The sequence below is a fragment of the Phasianus colchicus genome, chromosome Z, assembly GCF_987193195.1.
Source record: "Phasianus colchicus chromosome Z, bPhaCol1.hap1.1, whole genome shotgun sequence".
NCBI classification, from domain to species: Eukaryota; Metazoa; Chordata; class Aves; order Galliformes; family Phasianidae; genus Phasianus; species Phasianus colchicus.
In genome coordinates, this window is record NC_143476.1 from 12,606,547 (window position 1) to 12,627,679 (window position 21,133).

General features: G+C 48.0%; 4 protein-coding genes across 18 annotated transcripts in view; 1 reads left to right on the forward strand and 3 right to left on the reverse strand.

Annotated features, from left to right (window-relative positions):
- LOC116241474 (uncharacterized) overlaps positions 1-6,400 on the reverse strand; it is a 33,248-nt gene extending 26,848 nt beyond the window's left edge. For 10 of the 15 annotated variants that reach the window (XR_016461742.1, XR_016461743.1, XR_016461737.1 and 7 more), the window contains exons 1-4: positions 5,501-6,400; positions 4,988-5,091; positions 2,237-2,307; positions 279-1,373 (exon numbers count right to left, since the gene is read on the reverse strand). Coding sequence is in view for 2 of the 15 variants with exons in the window: in XM_090131553.1 (XP_089987679.1) it covers positions 4,665-5,091; positions 5,501-5,982 (909 nt within the window). In the remaining 13 variants the exon portion in view is untranslated. Of the gene's footprint in view, positions 1-278; positions 1,374-1,536; positions 2,024-2,236; positions 2,350-4,292; positions 5,092-5,500 lie in introns of those variants that run through there. The other 5 variants (XR_016461736.1, XR_016461746.1, XR_016461747.1 and 2 more) reach the window with 5 other exon arrangements.
- LOC149912559 (rho GTPase-activating protein 32-like) overlaps positions 1-21,133 on the forward strand; it is a 490,746-nt gene that overhangs the window by 137,177 nt on the left and 332,436 nt on the right. The window lies entirely within an intron of this gene.
- LOC149912563 (rho GTPase-activating protein 32-like) lies at positions 6,128-17,025 on the reverse strand. The gene is made up of 5 exons (XM_090130855.1): positions 16,738-17,025; positions 16,070-16,274; positions 15,316-15,461; positions 14,891-15,127; positions 6,128-6,189 (listed from the first exon to the last, which is right to left on the reverse strand). The coding sequence occupies exons 1-5, from the start codon at positions 16,910-16,912 to the stop codon at positions 6,128-6,130; spliced, it is 825 nt and encodes a 274-aa protein (XP_089986981.1). The 5' UTR covers positions 16,913-17,025.
- On the reverse strand, positions 17,462-20,904 carry LOC149912564 (rho GTPase-activating protein 32-like). The gene is made up of 9 exons (XM_090130857.1): positions 20,819-20,904; positions 20,398-20,475; positions 19,624-19,746; positions 19,365-19,442; positions 18,965-19,046; positions 18,342-18,485; positions 17,963-18,065; positions 17,735-17,867; positions 17,462-17,569 (listed from the first exon to the last, which is right to left on the reverse strand). Exons 2-9 carry the CDS (start codon positions 20,449-20,451, stop codon positions 17,462-17,464), a joined length of 825 nt encoding a protein of 274 aa, XP_089986983.1. The 5' UTR covers positions 20,452-20,475; positions 20,819-20,904.

The following is a 21,133-nucleotide window of genomic DNA, read 5'->3' on the forward strand; positions in this document are numbered from 1 at the left end:
TAAAAAAATACTATTAAGCAATTAGTTCTCTGCTTAGATGCCTCTGCTTGCAAATTGTTCTACTGCAGGATTTCTCTTTACTCCACAATGCTAGTTTGCCAGGTTTTCGTGTTTGCCCTAGATAATTCCCAACTGCAGTGAACACATGCTAGAAAACCTTAGTTATACTGTATAATCAATGAATACACAGACATTATAATTACGAAATACAAGAGAGTTTGGCTAAGCAAATTATTACATACACCAAAGAAAGAATAGATAAGAGTGCTTACGCTTACCTGGGCTTGCCGTAAAACTCCAAAGAAGGGATCTCCAGAAAAAGATCCTTCCCCACTGGTAGTCAGCTCTTAAATGGGACTAGGAGAGGTGCAGCCAGGCTCCACTCCTTCCAGCAGCACAGCTGAATTGCCTTCACCTGTGCTCCCAGGGCTGACTCATTGCTCGCCTCAGGTGATCAATCAGAGGTTCAGGCCATTCTTCCCATACATATATACACCACAAAAATCAAACTACAGCTTCAGAAATACATGTAAGCACACTGCTTACACATCCTTGCTTCTCGGCCAGGATGCTGGGTTTTACCCAACCTGAGCTATTGCTCCCCTCTACTCTGTCCTTGTGAGGCCCCATCTGGAGTACTGCATCCCAGTACAGTAAGGATGTGGAGCTGCTGAAGCAGGTCCAGAGGTGGCCTTGGAGATGATGAGAGGGCTGGAGAACATTTCCTGTGAAGAAAGGCTGAGGGAGCTGGGCTTGTGTAGCTTGGAGAAGAGAAGGCTCTGGGCAGGCCTGATTGCAGCCTCCCAGTACTTGAAGGGAGCTTACAAGTTTTTACACAGTCTGCTAGTAATAGGACAGGGGGAAATGATTTTAAATTAAAAAGGGGGCAATTTAAGTTAGATGTTAGGAGGAAATGCTGTACCCAGAGGTTGGTGAGGCGCTGGCACAGCTGCCCAGAGAAGCTGTGGTGCCCCATCCCTGGAGGCGCTCGAGGCCAGGCTGGATGGGGCCCTGGGCAGCTGAGCTGGTGGGGGGCAGCCCTGCACATGGCAGGGGTTGGGGCTGGGGGGGCCTGTAAGGTCCTTTCCAATCTAAGCCATTATATGATTCTGTGATCTTCCAAAGGTATGTGAAGGTTGACGTGTTTTTGCACCTTTTTAATCATTATAAATTAAACCATTTCACAATGTTAGATTAAAGATGATACTTACTACAATGGTTATGCAAGAAGTGCAGATATGAGATCAGCCAGGGGCTTTTATCCCTCACCAACTCTTGATTAAGGCGAATGCCAGGAAGTCCATGGAAAGCAGTGACTTCATAAGATGACAGCCAAAAGCTAGACCCTCAAATAGGAAGGATCTGCATAATTCCTTCAAAAGACACAACAGTCTAGCTGAAGTTTTGGCCCTGAAAGCACTGCCCCAGCAATCTTTGTATTCAGATCTGCAGCAGTGAATTACGGCTATATATTTTTATATATAGTTAAATTATTAAATTATTAAATTATAATTAATCAAATTAATTAAAGGTGATATAATTTAGTGTGTTATCATGTACAAATAAAAAATCCCAGTTGTTATATTCTTCGAGATAAAGATTTTTCACATGCTTTGAACCATTAAAACAAGGACATCCAGGGGTTCTAAGGACAATAATAGCATACACTACTGAGGGATATTTAAGAAAGTGTATAGGTTATTAAACCTTGTTCAAAGCATGCAATTAAACTTAGTGCTATTTTCTTTTCTACTCAGAACTTAATATTCAGATGAAAAACTCACTACCAAATGGGATTATTACGTTTCTAGTATTTCTAATGAACAAGCAACTTTCTTTCCAACAACCAACACAGAAGTCTGTTTTTATATATTATCACTCTGAGTTACATTATCCAGTTAAAAATACCCCAGATGTAAGGGAATCTATTCCTTTGAACACAGAAAATAGGCAGTTATAACAATTCAAACAACAAAATGTTCCCTCATGTTACATAAGAAGACTTGAGAAACCAGCAGACCATCTGGCAAAAAAAAAAAAAGTGTACTTTACTAACTGTGAACTTGTGGAGGCTTTTTTTCTTAGCATAAAACCAGCCAGCATTCCTTTACCCATTAACTATTTTGAACATGCACTGGAAATCAAGGGCTGGCACTGAAGATAAATACATGTCATTTTTCTACAAGGGAGACATTACAAAGAAATTGTTCTTACATGGTAAATAATAGAAACTCACAGAATAGTAGGATGAAATAGTGCAGTTCTTCCAGTACTTTGCTGCATGGCTGCCAATCTTCTTTCTAACTTCTGAAGAAAACACAATGGCTCAGCTGTGAAAACTTTCCTGGACTATCAAGTAATTGGAAGGAAAAAAAAAAAAACAACAACAATGAAGATTGATAATGCTCCTTTTTACCTAACATAGTAATTATAACCTCATATGCTGTTTTATTCCCTCACAATTACTTGGCCAGGTGCAAATGTTTTCAATATACTCACATTACAGTGAAAAACAAGTAGATAAAAGAAGGTTTTACCAACACACCTCTTTTAGAAGCCCTATTTATTAGTGTGCCATTTTCAAATTTAGTGATAACATATTTTAAGCTAGGAAGACAGTCATTATCATGCTAATATCTATTAATCATTGTAATTATGAAAAAACAATTAGATACATGTTGCATCACCTGACTGAATATCCCTATGCTGCATCTGTAGTTTACATCTACTGACTTTCTGATTAGCAAAAATAAACCAAATCAAGTAAGACCTCTCATCTGTGGCTTGGTTTCCAAATTATATTCAACACCTAGCACGTATATCTTCTGTTACTGCTGGTCTGTATTTGTGCTGTCTATTTTCATGTCACATCACCAAAACCTTTTTTCCTTGAGCTTGTTTTTTTAAGTGTTAAAGATGATGCCTCAGTTAGATGGAGAGCCAGCTCCAGGCACAAGAGATGTACCAGCAGAACCAGAGATACTAGGGTAGCAAAGTACAGGATCCAGACCTCTTTTATGCCAAACAACAGAAACTTTTGTAGAGCACTGAATTCAGGCCATGCAGCACGCACAGAAATGCTGAACAACCGAGTCAAATACTTAGTTTTTAATGACAGTAAATCTTCATGTAGGTGTTCTTCAAGGTACTGTGACACTCGTTTCAAAACTGACTTGTTTCTACCTAATTCAACTCTGTGGCCATTTGTTATTCTGGTTGTCACACTGCTGCAGCACTCTAGTCACAGGCCATAACCTCAGTGACTAAGGACTGAACAAACAGGACACAAAGCTGCCAGGTGACCAAGAGAAAATGAGTTTTCCTCTTGTCACAGCTAAATAGAGTGGATTGCTGAATGTTTGGAAGAGAGCGCCAAAGAGAGAAAACCAAGTTTTAATCTGCTTCTCTGTCTCAGAATTTGGAACTGACTTTGTTTCCTGACAAAGTTATCCAGAGACAGCGTGGATAGAGACAAAAAATTTATCCAAAACCCATAGAAAGTCAAAGGCATTGTCTTGCTCCTACCCCACCCTCCCCAAAATGAAACTGGAAAAAAAAAGTTGGAGAATAATGAGAGAAGCTCAGAGAGGATACAGTCCCTGAGGAAGGGCAAGAATTCAGTAAGAAAAGCCTGGTTAAATGTGAGGCAGGTGTCTGATAATTTGAAAAAGATCAGCATACTGATGTGGATCTGAGATTCAGCTGCAGTCAAAGGCTTTAGTGAGAGAAATTCTAGAGAGATGTCAAGGATGGAGGATGGATTGGTGCCATGATGAAATCAGAGGAGAGTTCAGAATACCAATAAGTTTAGGAATGGAATGCCTGGAAAGAAGTTAGAAGAGTGGGGGGAGGGAGGGGTCACGGGTGGGTTTCCTTTGTGTAGGAAACAAGAAACTGAGTGCAAGAAAGGCATTTGAAGACACTAGAAGATTACATGGAAACAGAATAGAGAAAAGCAAATGAGATGTTTGTATTTGTGACAGGAGGAAAGGAAGAGTAAGTGGCAAGAGACAGAAATTAAAGCCAAGAGAGTGTGTATAGCGTCTTTTATCATAGAATCCTTAGGGTTGGAACAGACCTTTAGAAGTCATCTAGTCCAACTCCTCTGCAATGAACAGGGACATTTACATCTACATCAGGTTCCCCAGGGTCTGATCCAGCACACTGCCTTGAAAGTCACTAGGGACACAGCATCCACCACATCTCTGGGCAATCTGTTCCACTGCCTTACCACCTTCACTGTAAAAAAACTTTGTCTTTATATCTAACTTAAATCCATCCTTTTTAAGCTTGAAACCATTTCCCCTGGTCCTATCACAACAGACCCTGATAAAGAGTCTATCACCTTTGTTCCTGTAGCTCCCACTGAGATCCTGAAATGCCACAATCACCTCAGAGCCTTCTCTTCTCCAAGCTGAGCAGCCCCAGCTCCTTCAGCCTGTCCTCATAGGAGAGGTGCTTCACCCCTTCGATAATTCTTATGGCCCTCCACTCAATACAATCCAACGGGTCTACGTCTCTCCTGTACTGAGGACTCCACATCTGGACACAGGACTCCAGGTAAGGTCTCACCAGCGCAAAGTAGAGGAAGGATCCCCTCCTTCACCCTGCTGGCCACACTGCTTTGGGTGCAGCCCAGCATACAGTTGGCTTTCCGGGCTGACTCATGTCCAGCTTCCCATCCACCAGCACTCCCAGGTCTTTTTCAGAAGGGCTGCGCTCAATCCTTTCATCCCCCAGTCTGTACTGCTAATGGCTGCTGCCTCAGCCCAGGTGCAAGACCTTGCACTTGAATTTGCTGAGGCTCTCCCAGGCCGAGTGCTCAAGCCCGTCCAGGTCCATTTGGTGGCACCCCATCCCTCCGGTGTGCTGACCACAGCCCACAGCTCGGTGTCATCTACAGACCTGCTGAGGGAACACTCAGCCCCACTGCCAATCTCACGGACACAAAAGAACATCAGTCCCAGCAACGTGCGACACCACTTGCCTCCGATCTCCAGCGAGACGTCGAGCCACTGAGCACCAGCCTCTGGGCACCGTCCTGCAGCCACTTCTTCGTCCAGGCTTCTCCTCACAGAAACCACCAAAGCCCTGCGCAGAGAGGGATGTGGGAGCAGGAGAAGCAACGCGGGAGCAGGAGAACACTCACACTGCAGAGGTGGATCTCTAGCACCTCATTTTCCCAGCAGAACCACCCACAGAAGACACAGCCTGGACTAACTGAGACAGCAGCCAGGTTCACATGAAGCGCCGCCATTTCACACAGCGGCCGCCGAGCACAGCAACGACGGAACAGCAGCCCTGCCTGCGTGTGGCAGCTGAGGCGCTTTCGCCGACACAACCCGCAGCTTCCATCTCCACAAGCCGCCCGGTCTGCCGGCGCCCAGCAGCACCCGGGGCTCCGCAGCTGCGGCGTCAGCCTTCCGCCGGGCGCGGCCGCGGCCACTCGGCGCCTCCGGAGCTGCGGCCGCCGGGCCGTCAACGGGAGCCGCGCACTCACCGCTCGCCCGGCGGCGCCGACGGCCGCCCTCGCCGCGCGGTCCCGCGTCCGAGCGGCTCGCGGCTTCTCCTCGTTAAAGCGGCCCGGGCGATCCTCGCGCCCCGCCGCCTCCGCTCCGCCCCCGAGGCTTTTTCCAGGCGAGCCCCGGCGACGTCCCCGCCGCGTCGGCCGCTCTCGCGAGAGCCGCCCGGCCGAGAGCCGCGCGGCCGCTCCGTCGCCTCGGGGAGCCGTGAGTGAGGGAAGCGGCCGGAACCGCGCCGCGCCTCGCGGGCCGTCGCTGCGCTTCTGGCGGGAACGGCTCCGAAGCGGCGAACCTCGGCGGTCGAGGCGTCCGCACTTCGCGGTGATGCCGGAGGACGTGCCGCAGTGTGGGAAGTCTCCACATAACGCTCTGGGACGGCGTCTCGGATAAAGCAGACGTTCTTCGCAGTTGCGGTGGCGGCCTCCTGCAAGCAGGAGAGCCCGAGAAAGCAGGGTTCCATCTTTCATCCCCTCTGCCCGACGCTGCTCTCTTTCTGCCCCGGTTCCTCACAAATACAGGCAAACACAGGAAAAATGTATTTCTGCAGAGTTTAATGTCGCTACAGAAGAAGGCAGTACGTGACAAGTGGTTCATTTGTTCACATCTCACTCTGTCACTAACACTGCAAAATCCAGTGCTTTGTTTTCCAGCTGCCGACTGCTCAACCCTGCCAAATACAGAAATGATACACCGATCTGTAACATGAAACTTGGCTGGCAGTTATCCTGGTCAGCTTTTATCATTTCCACGTAGACTTCATGGGTTTCCTCATTGCTGCAGGTTAATCGTAGGCCTTGTCAGCAATCTGTGTCAGTGGCCGTACGTTCAGGTGTTGTGATGACAGATAATGATGAATGCCCGTGATATCAGAGGTGACTGTTGGTGGTACGGCAGCAGAGGCTGAACCTTCCTACAAATACTCCATTACGTTCTGTTGTCGTGCCAGCAGATGGCAGCAGAGCTGCAGTTTCCATCGAAATCAACAGCAGGCATTACTTTTGGAGCGACCTACATCGGAGTGTCCAAGTATCCGTATGCACTTGTGTACAGCAATGAAAAAGTCATGGAAAAAGCCCCCTGCAAGGAATGCAGGGAGCATTGCCTTTGCCAACCCCTGAACAAAAGACTGCAGTGTTTTTCTCAGTAATGTCCCAGACGTTTCCAATGGGAGAGAAGGAATCTGTGGGACTGACGGTGGGAAATTCAGCCTCTTTTTTCATCCCCAACAGAGCTGAAATCTGGGCGACCAAAATTACCATGAGGTATCTTGGCAATATAGAAGCCAGTATCCTACACTAGGGTAACCCGTGAGTTCTGCCAAAACCCCAAAGCATTGACTGCAAAATGCTACAGTGGAGGAGTGGAAAAGTGGAGAAAATCTTGTTCCTGTGTCCTGGGAAACTCTAGCAGCTTTGTGCCATGGTGAGAGGCCCTTTCTCTAGTAAGATAAGGGCACACCAATTTTGCTGGAGAAGTAAGATCGTGCTTTCTTGGCAAGTAGAAGAAATACAGAAATAAATTTAAAAATTCCTCAGAAATACGTTTGGCTGAGACTTTTTCAGTCCACATCTTTAACCTTTTGGAACACTTTTAATTCTTCTATTTTTGTTGTTGTTGTTGTTTTGACATGGCTTTTTTTTTTTCATTCCCATTCAGCATTTTGGTCTCTTATCTACTTATCTGTTGGTAAAACGTGTGAGTGTTTCAAAAACATGTCTAAAGACAGAATTAGTTATGCCAAGGATGAATACACAGCTAGAAAGCCTATTTCTTCCTCCATTAGTTTTGGGCTTGTTATGATACATCCTTCATGAGACAAGTGCTCACAGCAGAGTTCTGGCAGTGTCTGTTTCTCCATTTTCTCTCCGTTTCCTAGTACCCAGAGCAGCTGTTTTCTCAAATCAGTACATTTGGACTACGTTTTGTCTTCCATCTGACCACTATGCACTGAACAATCAAGGATTAATCAAGAGGAAATCAGCTTCTCCATGCTCGTGCATGACGTAAGATTTGAATTTGTAAGATTCAAGGCATTCACAGATGTCACTTACAGTCAGGATTCTGGTGCAGACCTGCTTAAACAGCAAAGCAAGGTGTGCTTAAATGCCTGCTTATCAATGCCTCTAATAGAATGCATTCCTACATTTAAATATGCACAAAAATGTTTATGGATTTTTAATTGTTTGTATATATTCATGTCTATTTCATGGATTTATAATATGTAATTATATATAATTTATGTGATTTACATAATTATTTAATTAATGTATATATAATATATGCATATATGCATTAATTCTCTCCTCCTTCTGACCAGGGATAACTACATACTGGAGAATACTCACAAGTCTGCCAGCAGACTGCTGCTCACAAGGTCACATCCAACCCTGCAGTTCAGGTGGACAATGCAGTCGTGACAGCAGCAGTAGAGGAGCTGCTAAGGTGGAAACTCGACCAGCAGTCACATTTCAGCTTGGATCCATCTCTAGAAGAGAGACACCAGTGATACTATCAACACAGAATTAATGCATGGGCAGTCACTGCAATGGTCTGTGATGGCAGCTGAGCTCCAGGTGTGAAAGGTTTATCTATTGCATTTCTTAATTAATTATTATGTGAATATTACTTACAGGTTTTGAATTGCAGATTTTGGTTTCAGCTGTTCAGAAGGTCAGTGCTCCCAAACACTGAACCTACAAGCACAAACTGTGAGATGGTTTTGATACCTCCTATGGGCTCTCTGTACATGGAAACAAAGCAACAAATGGGCCCTGCAGGTAAACACAAACCTGCTTTTAGCACCATCCATCCCTGTGCCGAACATCAGAGGGGATCTGCTCTGTGTCCCACATGCAGAAAGGCAGTCTCTTGTAGGCATCTGGAGAACTAGATGCTCCAGGAAATCCATCCATTCCTTCTTTCTGCAGTTCTTTTGGCTTAAAAATGGTCTTTCCAACAGAACAGCTGGGTAACTTGTGTTGCTATTTCATTCATTTTGCCCTTCCTGTTGCTCTCCTTTTCATGCTGAGTCAAAATTCCCAGCAGAATTAACTTTCTGTTTCTAATGATCAGTGAGAAATTAGCTGGTAACACACATGAGGAGCTGCCAATCTGGGTTTGTCCAGCTAGCTCAGCACAGGTGATACCAGCAAGCAAGCAATGACATAAAAATACTCAGCATGATGAACCTTTTGCAAAGAGTTGCCAGAGCATTTCAGATCAGCACAGACTGTTGGGAAGTTTCTATCAGTGCTGTACTATTTCATCAAGGATTAATGTAAGTGCAGTGCCATCACTGCCCTCCATTTACTGAAGGTGCCTCCACACATTCTGGTTGTTGGCAGACACTCAAAGATGTGGAAGGTTTGATAGGTAAAAGAGCAGCTCCCTCCTTTTCCGTGACAGCTCTTTGTTCATTAAACATTTGTATATGATGTATTATACTTTTCAGACAGTCAAGAGAAAGTCAAAAGGGTTTTTTTTCATTTTCAGAATATAGAGGTTGTTGGTGTTTTTTTTTGTTGTTTTGTTTTGGTTTATTTTCCCATAACTGAATGTCTTAAAGAAACGCAAATAGTTTGAAGACCATTCTTCCCAGAATGCATCTTCCAGTTGAGAGGAATAACATTTCTTACTTAGCCTGGAGCTTAAAAGGATGGATAAGGGAACTGGCAGCTCTACACTTTCTTATTTAAAAAAAAACATACAGCTGAAAGGAATCATGTAGTACGTAATGCAGCTATCAATATATCTGGGTGCTTTTTTTTTTTTTTTTTTGGTCATTTATTGATCTTTCCTGTATTTCAGATTGATCAAGCAATCCACCAGCTTTGCAGAATTATGCCTACCCCGCAAGCCAGAAATGCTTCAAACCCATCAGAAGACATCTGTAAATACCTTGGCACAGCCCTTCTCCAGATCAGCCCAGTGAGGGCTGAAATAACTCATGATTCCAGCTGACAACGTGCTGCTTTCTAACAGACGTTTTGCAGGAAGGGTTCTTTCCTTTGTCATTTGGCACAAACCTTTTCCTGCAGAGAATTAAAAATAAATTTCACTGCCGGAAAGATGTGGAGATCATCAACACTGCGTTGCCATGCAGCTTTTGTTGCAGCTTGGCAATGTTCTAGCTCTGACATCAACAGTTCCCTCGTAGATCTAACAGCCAGATGGGTGTGAAGTTGTGAACTACTGACTGAGCTGCTCTTGAAGTCATGCCAAGAGAGATCTCTGAAGACACACATTCATTCTGCAGGGCAGTGCTGTAAGGTCACAGGAAGAACGAGGTCAGAAGTGCCTTCTCTGATGTTTCTGGGGTGTGCATTGGCTCGACTGGCTGCCCACAGTCACTGAGCTGCAAACAGAAGAGGTGGGGATAATCATTCATAACAGCTCAGTTATCCATTGGGTTTTTGCATCTCTTTATGTTTGCAAATGGTCCACGAACAGACCCTGGTTTTACTGAATGCATTAGTTACTCAGAGTTATTGCTGACACAGGACACAAAGCACAGAAATGCTGGCTGGGGTCACCTTTCTCTGAGGCTGAGCAGGGCTGCCATCAGCTAGGCACTTCACATGAGGGCTGGTGAAAGAAAGGGAGCATAAAAAAAAAATCTGACACACAGCTCCTTCTCAGACATTGTATGGGTAATGTGAAGGTGAAAATACATTCATAATTTGAGCTCTTAAGCCATTCTGAACCACAGTGTACAATTTTTTCCCACACTGCTGTTTCTATCCAGCAATGTGCATATGTGCAGTGGTACAGAGGTTGGTGGCCCTTCCTGTGGCAGGGGGTTGGAGATTCCTGATCCTTGAGGTCCCTTCTAACCCGGGCCATTCTGTGTGTGTGTGTGTGACTGGCTAAACACCAATTGTTGCTAGCTCAGCAGGTATACTGCTAATTATTGAACGTCTGACAGCTGCTTATCAACACTTGGGCACTATTTCTGGACAGCTGCCCATCCCTGAATAGAGAGAAGTGTGGAAGGAAGACAGAGGGGAGTCCCTTGATGCCTGCCTGTTGCATCCCAACCTGCCCACAGAGTGAGTCAATTCGGCCTTGTGTGGAGGCCCTGGCTTCTTTGGAGTCTGTTTTTCTTTTGCTGAGCTTCTCCTATCCAAACAGAATGGCCTTACAACATGCTTTCTGGTCCTTAATGCTATACCCATGCAATTTGTAACTATTACAGTTCGGTAAGTGAGAATTGATCACATGATTGAACAACTGTATTTCTAAAATATGTTATGAAATAACTTCTTTTTACTAATACTAATAAAGTCTTTCTACTTTTTCAAACTGTTTCCAAGGGCAAATTACAAAACACATGGTGCTGTACTGCTTCTGACCAATCCCACATTTGATAGCCAGTGCAGAAACAACATTCCATCCTACAGCATTAGCTAGTTCAGAGGTACCAGACGTGTATCTGGCTGTGGCTGTTGTGCATAACTGGGGCTGAGGGATCAGAAATGACAGCTCCACTCTTGGAGACCACAGAACTAAAATGGAAAGATAAAATAGTTGCAGGGCAATTGTTCTCTATGCCTGAAGCAGGGACCGATTTATGGGGGAGAGATTTAACAGTTAAATGAGGATTACAGCTGCAAGTCTGTGAAACAGATGTCAGGTGTCAATGAATGTGTTAACAGCTGTGATGAAGGAGAAATGAATCCAAAGGTGTGGGCAGGGGAAGGAAATCGGGGTGGACTCACAATTTTCCCTTACAAATAACTGCCCAAGGAGGGAGTGGAGCTGTGAAACAGCAACAATATCCCATAGCCTTAGAAGGGAGAGTGGGTCTAAAAGCTGTAACACAGACAGTGGTTAAGGATGGTCTTCTGGAACCTTGTCTGTGGCCTTATAACACCCCAATCCTGTCGGCACGGAAGGCAGACGGCACGTATCGGCTGGTGCAAGATGTAAGGAAATGACTGAACCCGTTCTCAAAAGACAGCCTGTGGTTCCTAACCCCTATACCCTAATGAGTCAGATCCCACACGGACAGCAGTGGTTTGGTGTGAGAGACCTCAAAGATGCTTTCCGGACAGCCTCTGGACTCAGAGAGAAATGGCTGCGTTTGTATGAGGACACATTGTAATCCTATCGTGATTCGTGATGATACTGTAGATACTGGAACTCCTGCTAATCCTTGTCTTTGCAACATGTGAAGCAAGTGACTGGTGCTGCTGTCATGCAGAAAGCTCCCTTCCAACCACTCAGCAAGCATTTGGATGAGACAGCTTCCTGCTGGGGAGCCCTCCGACATCACTGCTGCCTCCTCCAGAACCATACCTGCAGATGCTTCAGAGCTCTTCAGCATGGACTTCCTTCCTCCCATCAGCAGCTGCTCCTGCACTGACCTTCATTCACACTGGGATACCATCTGCTTCCAGCAGGAGCTGACCTGCGAGACAGAGAAAGGAAACGTGGGATGAGCACCAATGCAGAAGCACAAGGCTGTGTCACCACCACGTCTTGCAGCCTTGGGAAGTCAGCTGCAACTGCAGCCTTGGTCAGAATTACAGCGGGCACCGTAAATTAAGTGTGACCTCTGAAGTTGTTGCCATGATCAGAAATAGACGCTGAAATCGCTCACATAACTGTCGGTGGTTCCCTCCAAATTCTTTTGCTTTGGGGAACAGATGGACTCGGAATGGAAGGACACGAGAAAAAGGACATCTGTTTGAGCTCAGCAGACTTGAGAGGTGGGCCTGGGTGAACCTCATGAGGTTCAGCACAGCCAAGTGCAAGGTTTGGCATTTGGGCCGGAGGAATCCCAGGCATTCTTTTGTCATCGTGGTGGTTTCCAATAGACCCCAACAATGAGACATCAGGTCGCCGTGTGGGCTCCTGGGTGACACTGCCATTTCCCAGCCATTGCAGCCTAGGGGCAAATAAAGTAAAATACTTCAGAAAGATCTCACACTGATTGCATATTTTACTGTTCTTTTACACAAAACAGAAGGGGAGGGCAGCAGATGCATGCAGCTGCATCAACACCCAGGCTGCTAAAGGAATGGAAAGACAGAAACATCAAATATCAATGCCTTATTCTAATGCAAGGAGGGAAGCTTTTTTCAGTGATACTTTTTATCATTTAAAATAAGCAGTTGGCACTCTTAAAGGAAAATCCTAGGCCCTAGGTTCTGGCAGTGTGGCAATCTGGCACGGACTCAGCTGTGAATGATCCAAACAGTCTGTTCCAGATGTTAACATCCCTTCTATGCATTCACAAGTTTTCTCTCTTGACTTCCCCTTACAGCCGTTAGATGCCAGCAAAACATCCCACTAACACTCCTTAACTCTGTGCACACAGGCACCCATCCAACCAGAGCCATCAGTCATTCCCAGCCATGCGCTCTTCCTCCAATCATGGTCAGCATCACACGGCCGTCACGCAGCTCACTTGACTCAGTTTTTCTCTTCTTTCTGGAGGTGTCCTTGCTTCTCAGCCTTACCTTCTCGTGATGTTTATCTCGCTCTGCAGCTCCTGCTCTGAATAGGCTTTCTTGGATTCCCGCATGACAGGCACAAAATGCAGCCACAGCCCCTGCCACCAAGGTCAGCTCTTCAGCACACATTACCTGAGGAGCACTTGGCAACTCATGCAACCTGAGCAGTGCCAGGAAGACTGTTTCACTTCTGCTTCTCCTGGCTCAGAAATTCATTTTCCTACCTAGAAAATGGAAAAAGAAAGGAAAGAAAAAAAATCCTGACATAAAGCAGACACAATTGATACTATGGAATTCTGGAAGGCAAGGGATTTGCCCTCTATGATGAGAAGTTGAGTGCAAAGAACTAAGAAGAGCCATGAGCAGGTTGTGAACTTGTGGGTAAAATTAGGAAGTGCAGCAGTGCAGGGCTTCTGGAGGTGAGGGTCTGCTACAGCCGCCTGGAAAGAGAGCCTGTTGGTGGGAGCTGCTTACTGCAGCCAGCAGAAGCATCGCACTCACTGACTCTCATCCTGATGGGGGATTCCAGTCAGTCTGGGAAATCAGCATGGCTGGCTGCAAGCAATCTGACAGACTCCTGGAGTGCAGTGAGAATCACTCTGTGGTGCAGGCATTGGGCACAGCAAGCAGAAGGGAAGCATTGCTGGACATGGTGCACACCAGGGGTTACGACAGGAGGCGGTCAGGGCTGCAGTGACCATGCCCTCCTTGAGGTTGTGATCTCAAGGAATGCGGGCCTGGCAGGAAGCAAAGGCAGGAGCCTGAACTTCAGGAGAGCCAGCTGCAGGCTGTTCCAGGAATTCTTGGACGAGATCCTCTGGACAACTGTTTGTAGGGGCAAAGGGATGGAAAAGAGCTGGTCACTTTCTCAGAAAAAAACGTGCTCAGGTTGCACGCTGAGCTGCAGGAGAGGAAGGGGAGGAGGTGCCAGCACGGCTCTGCACGATGCTCTGCCACACTGGGCAGCTTGATCATGGCTCAGCAGTGGGATCCGACGAGGAGAAGGGGAGAAGGAAATCAAGGATGGGAGGGAGCCATCAGACACAGTCAGTGAGTGTCTGTGAAGTCTTGCAGACACAGAGATTCCCAGGTTGTTTCTGCTTTTGCAGCATTTGTGTGCTGCAGGGTGAGCAAAAGGTTCTGCTGCTTGATTCTTCTGCAGGAGCCGCCTAAAAGGGAAATGGCCACTGAGCTGCAGACCAAGCAGTACTGCCTAACGTTGGCCAGGGGGAGCTTCTCCTGCCGCAGTGTGCTGATGACAGGTCTGGAGATGATCTGCAGGGCCAGCTCGTAGGTGGGAGCCAGGAAAGGACATGATGCGAGGAGAGAGGTGTTAAGGAGAGGCCAAGGCATGAAAATGCATCAGAAAGCCCTGAAAAGCGTCACAAAGCCACAGCCAGGAAGCTTGGGAGTATCATGAGCAGCATCCAGGATGCGAGAGATTATTTGCTACCATGCCAAATGGTAGCAGAGCTCCCCCTGCAGACATCCCAAAGCCAGACAAAACAGGAACAAACCCGGAGCTGTGCTGCACGCACCCCACAGCCACAGCATTGCAAGCTGGGGTGCCTTGCTGTGTGCTGCATTCATCCCAGTCCGTGTGAATGAAGACTCCAGAAGCAGTCAAGGCGTTGATTGAGCACAAGTGTGCTTTTATTATTAAATAAAGGACAGGAGGGTGTGAGAGGTCCACGGTGAAGATGGGACTCATCCTGTCTTGTCATGGAGAGAGTGGCTCAGAGCTCTCAGTGCTGCTGTCCGGTGCCTGGGACTGGAGGTCTGATTGAAAGTCCCCTTGCAAGAGGCTCTGCTCCTCCTCACTGACACTGACCTGCTCCTGCATGGAGGTGCTGCTGTCGGGGCACTCACACTGTGCTTTGGATGGGCTGCACTGCATGGACTCCTGGTTACAATCCAGGCTGGCGACTGTGGTGTCTTGCAGTCCCAGGTCAGCAACTTCAGCAGAGCCAGGTGTAATGAGGGCATGGACTTCGATGAGCTCCTTCTCTCCATCACTGTTTTCATGTGTAAGGCTGCTGTTGGAACTGCAGCAATTTGTGCTTCCTAAGAGCTCTCCACTGATGGAAGCACAGAGAGCATTGTTGCTACTTGCCCTGGATCTTGTGGGTTGGCAAGGGCTCGATTCACCTAGAAAGGATACACAGAGGTTAGTGTCAAACTTTCACAAGCTGAATTACGACAGTGGTTCTTGATCAGGGGTGTACTGAAGACGTTAGGCAGGGGCTGGAATGGCAGAAGGAGATACAAGTGCAGAGCAAGCTTGAATTCAATGTTCCTGAAAAGCAGGGATTTGGAAGCTGCATTTGCACCCTTACCTGCCAGGACTACCACTGCTGTTTCTGAGGGCTGCCTGGCATTGTGCTGCAGTTGGCGTTTGCTCCCAGAGGATGGCTTTCTGAGGCTGAAACAGCAACACCAACTGCTAGCTGGTGATTCCTCCTTCTTGCTGGGTGGATTTTGTCTGGAGAGAGAAAACAGCCAATGCTGTGAGTCGTGCGTGGTGCAGGGTGAGGGAAGAGCAGCACTGAGCTCTTGGCAGCAGTTGCTTGTTCCTAGCACTGCCTGGTTTCTGCAGAAACACAACTTAGAAACTCGCTCTGTTTCCAGCAGTTGAGGATGGCTCCATTCCTATAGCTCAGCCCTGAAGTCTTGCTGGCTAATTCCCCTCAACTCTGTCAAGCAAGATGCAGAGCATGTGAGCAAAGGCTCCACAGCTGTACAGCACAGCATCTGAGGGATGGCTTTGATGGAGCTGGCAGGCGTAACTCCTTTCTGAGGAACCGTGCAGCCATAAAGGAAGTTCAGAAGCATCTCTGACTCTTACATTAGCACCTCATCGGCCTCATCTCACTGCCATGTTTAATTTCTAGTGCCAGCAAGTCTGACCAACTGCTCTGCTTAGAGGAGAACTGGATTTGGTTTCAGGTACGTGGCCCTGACATCTGGAAAATCCCACCTTAGCCTAACTTACTTTCAGCAACTTTTGGCGCTAGAAATACTGGGAAAAAAAAACCACAAAAACCCACCCAAACAATGATGCTAGGTGCTGGAAAAGAAAGTCCTCTTTACCTGTCAGATGGAAAGTCGACGACGGTGTGGAATTTGCCCTGCCCAGCTGCAGGGCTTTCTTCCACTTCAATGTCGTGGCTGCTCTCTGTCACAACAGGAGAGCTGCTGTGGCCTCGCCTCTGTGCCTGTGCCTCCTCCAGGCTGAGCAGCTTTGTGGCAGCAGAAGAGACCCCCACAGACTTGGGCCCTGGGAGAGAATTGTGCCCTGTCAGGGAAAACCACAGGTAAGAGCGAGGATCAGAAAGCAGCAGCACAGCCACCACAGTTCTGGGGGAGGTGCTGTATTTTTCTCAGGCTTGCTTATCCGAGCCACTGGAAGAAGAGGAGCTCAAAATAACCATGTGGGCAGAAGTCTGTTTATGGCAAAGGACAAGGTCATCATTAAGAGAGCTCACCCCTAGATAAAAGGGGCAGGGAACTGAGAAAGCTTCGCTGCCACACTTGCATCAAGCTTCTCCTGCATGCAAACCATAATAATGACGGTTTCCTCCTTGTGAAGTTTGGGCTTGGACATTCTCAGCATCCAGCAACAGGATGCCAGATTCTATTGGAAGCCCAGAGGTCTGCTGTCCCCTTGATGGTAAAACAGTATCTCAAAGGTCCCGGAGAAGGCCTGCATTTGATCAAGGTGTCACGTCAAGATAAAGCTAATGGAGGAAGACACTCACCTGCTGCATCTGCGATGTCTGCTCTGGATTTGGAGCAGAAGAGGTCGTCTGTGTGGTTGATGATGAATTCCACCACATCCGACTCTGTCTGCAGCTCCATGCAGGCAGCTCTTCCGCTGGCGCAGGCAGACTCGTTCTGCTGTGATCTGTAGAAAAGGCAGATTTTAGAAGTCATTTCTCCAAGACCGTTTCCCCGAGTCTGAATTGTTGCAGCCAAAAGCTGTCAGCTGAGGCTCTGGAGACTTCCGCAGTGGGCAATCAGTGATGCCACTGCAGAAATTCCCCTGGATGATCAAGGACACGTCAGTCCCATCTCAACAAGAGAGCAGAAATTGTCACCTAGACATTGTGCCCGTGGGGTTGGAGAACAGCTCAGGCTCCTGCTCTGCTGTCAGCCACAGATTTTACAGGAGAAGAGCACATTTGATGGAGAAAAAGGGAGGACTGTTTTTTTTTCTGGAGAACAGATGTAAGCGTTGTGTTGAAACAGAAGCAGAAGTTTACCTTAAGAGGTTTGGAGCCCACACAATGGCTAGGTTCTTGGCATGCATGTTTGTGATGGTGGAGTTCCCAGCCAGACACGCCAAGTGTCTCATCAGGTACTCCAGTGTCCTGGAAAACAAGAGAGGCAAACGTTCAGCACCAACGAGCATGCCGTGCTGCAATTCAGAAAGACAAAGGCTGGAACCGCATCGTTGCCCTCTGCAATGCAGCAGGGCTGAGCTCAGCAGGCTGAGGGCAGCACTGACCTGTAGTGAGGAGCGGGCAGCTGCTGGATGACGTCCTGCATTCTGAGCAGCCGCTCCTCCTCTGTAGCGGCACCAACAGCATCCTGGAGTAGTGCAGAAAGGGAGCGAGACACCAATCAGGCTAGTACACCACTGCGAGTAAACCTCGTGGGGCTGACAGCAAAAGGGCCTCCGAGCTGGGGCACTGCTGCAGCCATCTGCCAAGAGGCCCAGGAAGAGGGAAATGAAAGACGTGGCCTTGTGCTTACCGAGAACTTGCCGTACAGCTGGTGGGTGAGCAGAGGGTTCGGGAGCTCCCTGAAGTACATCTTGCAGAGGGAGCTCACGCTGTGAATGTCCCGGACGGTGAGCTCAGGAATCTGCTCCGACTCAAATTCCTGCCTGGAGAGAGGGACGCAAACCCGGTTGAGCGAGAGGAAGGCAAGCCCAAAGCCACACCAGATGCACTCAGGCTGTGTCAGTCGCAGCACTCTTACCGCAGCCTCTGGATGTTGGACGTGACGCCGGACAGGCGGTATATCCCCTGCACCACGCCGTGCTGCTCAATGAACTCAGCGCAGCTCTGGAGGACCTGGGGGACTGAAGAACACGTGCCAGCCGTCAGTGGAGCTCCTGATTCAATCGTGCTGCAGGCTGTGCTTCACATCCCATCCACTAAGCCCAGCCAGGCTTGGCTGAAGCAAATACAGATGTGCTTGTCTCTTAGGAGCATCCGCCTCACTTGATCCTTCAGCCATCAACTCCCATTACACGTGTCTCCACGGCTATCAGCCTGCCCCCTGCTAGATATGAGCTCCCTTTCATCTTCTTTAGATGCCCAGCAGAGGAAGATCTCAGGAATGGGCAGCTCCTTACCATCACGACCGGAGTGGAGAAGATGCTCTCCCAGGTCACCGCCAAACACCCTTTCCTTCTCCACCACCCGCTCGGTCGGTTTCTTTGGGCGGGCCTTCACCAAGGAACGAAGGAAGGTGAGGATCTTGCTGCGTTTCTTGGGCACTGCACAACAAAAGGAAGAAACCAGGTCATTTCAGGTCTGGCTCCGTTGGACGAGGCCGAGCACAGCACATTCTACAGAGCACGTCAGAACGGGAAGAACATTACCAACCAGTACATACAAAAAGGGATTTTCCCCATCTCTGGAGGAGCCCAAGGCCAGGTTGGAAGGGGCCCTGGGCAGCCTGTTCTTGTCTCACATTAAATGTGGGGGCTGGGAGATCATCCTGAGGCAGGAGGGTTGGAGCATGATGATCCCTGAGGTCCCTTCCATCCCAAGCCATTCTATGAAGATTCTATAGTTTTGCCAAGTCCAATCATAAAATCAGGAGGATTGGGCCAAATCTCTGCCCCATGGTGTGCATGAAGAATCATCAACCCAGAGGACAATGTGGCATGGATAAAGGAGGTACTAAACATGGAACACACCCCCAAAAAGACTTCATTTTGCTTCCCCACACCATCAACTGTAACATCCGTACCTGGCTTTGGCACAGAATTGATGAGTGCCTCAGGAATGTTCTTATTAATGAGTTCCACACACTCCCCTGGGAAAAATCCAACCTGTAACAAAAGGAAAAGAGAGGCCAACTATTGCATGCAGCACTTCTCAGATCTGAACTGTTAAACCTAAAGCCATGTAACATTTCCCTCGGAACGTGCTTGCCTGACGTTCCATAAGACTATCCAGCAGAAAATGGCCATAGTTCACAGCATAAAGGTAATAATTTTTCATCATTTGCAGCCAAAGGCAAGGTCCCCTGACACCGACACAGGGAAACTGTTTATGTCCTTTAGGCATCCTGAGCAGGCAGAGCAGCTCTAAGCTGAGATTCCTGCCTTTACTGAAGTTGCACTCTCCAGTCTGAAGCTTGTGCCTACCTGGAAGCCGAGCTTGCCTCTCCACCAGGGGGTCAGCTCCTTTGGTGGCATGTCGATGACACAGATGATGTCTCCCACCTGCAAGAGATTGCAACGTCAATCCCAGCTTCAGCACGGCTGGGAGGAAAGCACAGCTCAAATGACTGCATTCTTCTGCACTGCCAAACATCGCCGAGCATGAGAGCACTTGCACCAGTGCAGCTCTGAAGGCATTTGCCATTGTAAAATTGAACAACAAGGAACGCCTTGAACTGCTTACCTCAAAGGAGAGTTCATCCGCTGCCTGGGCAACGTATCTCTTAATAGCATGGGCAGCAGCAATAGCTGGAACATTCACAGGTGCCACCTCATGGTCCAGCAGGGGCTTCCCCTTGTTCTCAGTCTGAAACAGAGAGCACAGGCCACGGTGAGGAGCTGGGAACCAACAAGGAGGACTTCAAGGTGAGGAGCACATCTGCAGAGAAAGCTGCAGGAAATGCACTCGGTCCTTATCATGGGCACTTGAGAAGGAACTGCAAGTCTAATAGCGGCTGTTTCTCTCCCTGGTGTGCAGCAGGCACACGCCAGGCAATGCAAAGATGCATCTCTCCCCACCCAGACTAATCAGCAATGGCACTGACGCAGACAGGTGGCCTTGTCCATTTTGCCCCCTCCTTTCCTACGCTCTTTGTGCAGGAAGGCTGGCTGTTTAAGATGCTAGGAGACCGTGAAGAGGGAAACCAAAGCTACGGCTGCAGTTACAAGGTGCAAACAGTGCCATTGCAAGCACCAAGCAGCTCTCTTGAGCAGTCCAACCAACAGCGAGGCCAAACAGAGCAGAGAATGATTGTTGTTTCTGCAGCCATTTCAAGGGAAAAGTCAGTAGAGGACAAACACAACAGCCGAGATGGCTCTGGTACTTTTATAAACTTGCCACACTTGCACTACTGTCTTGCCACAGAGGAGCTCTCTTGGAAAGCAGGAGAGCACATCTGCGGCTCACTCTGCTGGCTGCAGTCAGGGAACAAAGACCAATCAGAGCTTCATACTCTACCTCTGTCCATGCCAGGTCAGGCCCACAGCTGATCTCGCTGCACGCCACGGCCATCAGCGTAGGTGTGACAAGCTGGAACTGAAAAGAAACACACTTTTATTTTCTCTGTTCACATCTCTGCTGTGCTCCCTACAGCTGTCGGGCACACTCACACAGCCCAAGCACGCCTGCTGGTGTCCCTGGTGATGCTGTGCAGCTCTGCACAAGCTGGGGCTGGGACTCTTTGCCTAAGGGATTGGTTTCCTGTAGACCAGCTGGTCACAGCACCACAGACAGCATCCTTCTGAGGGCTGAGCTGCAGAGCATGTGGAGAAAACCCACACGTGACCAGCGTCCCATCAAAGCTGGATGAGGCTGTGTTACTAAACACGGGGCGTCACGGGCTGCTAAAGCATGTGGGGGGACAAACCATGGCAGGTACCTGACAAGAGATCAGAACGAGGGAGAGAAATCTCACGAATCCGCAGCCGTTCCTTGTCTCTTTGCTCTGATCTTCCACGAGCAAAAGCTGCAGCAGGGAAGCAGGCAGAGGGTGGAGAGAGGAGAGAGAAAGAGCAGGTCAGTTTGCTTCCACGGTTTAGCAAAGACTACGAGGGGAAAACCAAAATCTGCCCTCCCTCAACTTAAAAACTTAAGTTTTCAACTTAAAACCATTTCCCCTTGTCCTGCTGTTATCTACCCTTTCAAAGAGTTGATTCCCCTCCTCTTTTTAGGCTCCCTTTAGGTACTGAAGGCT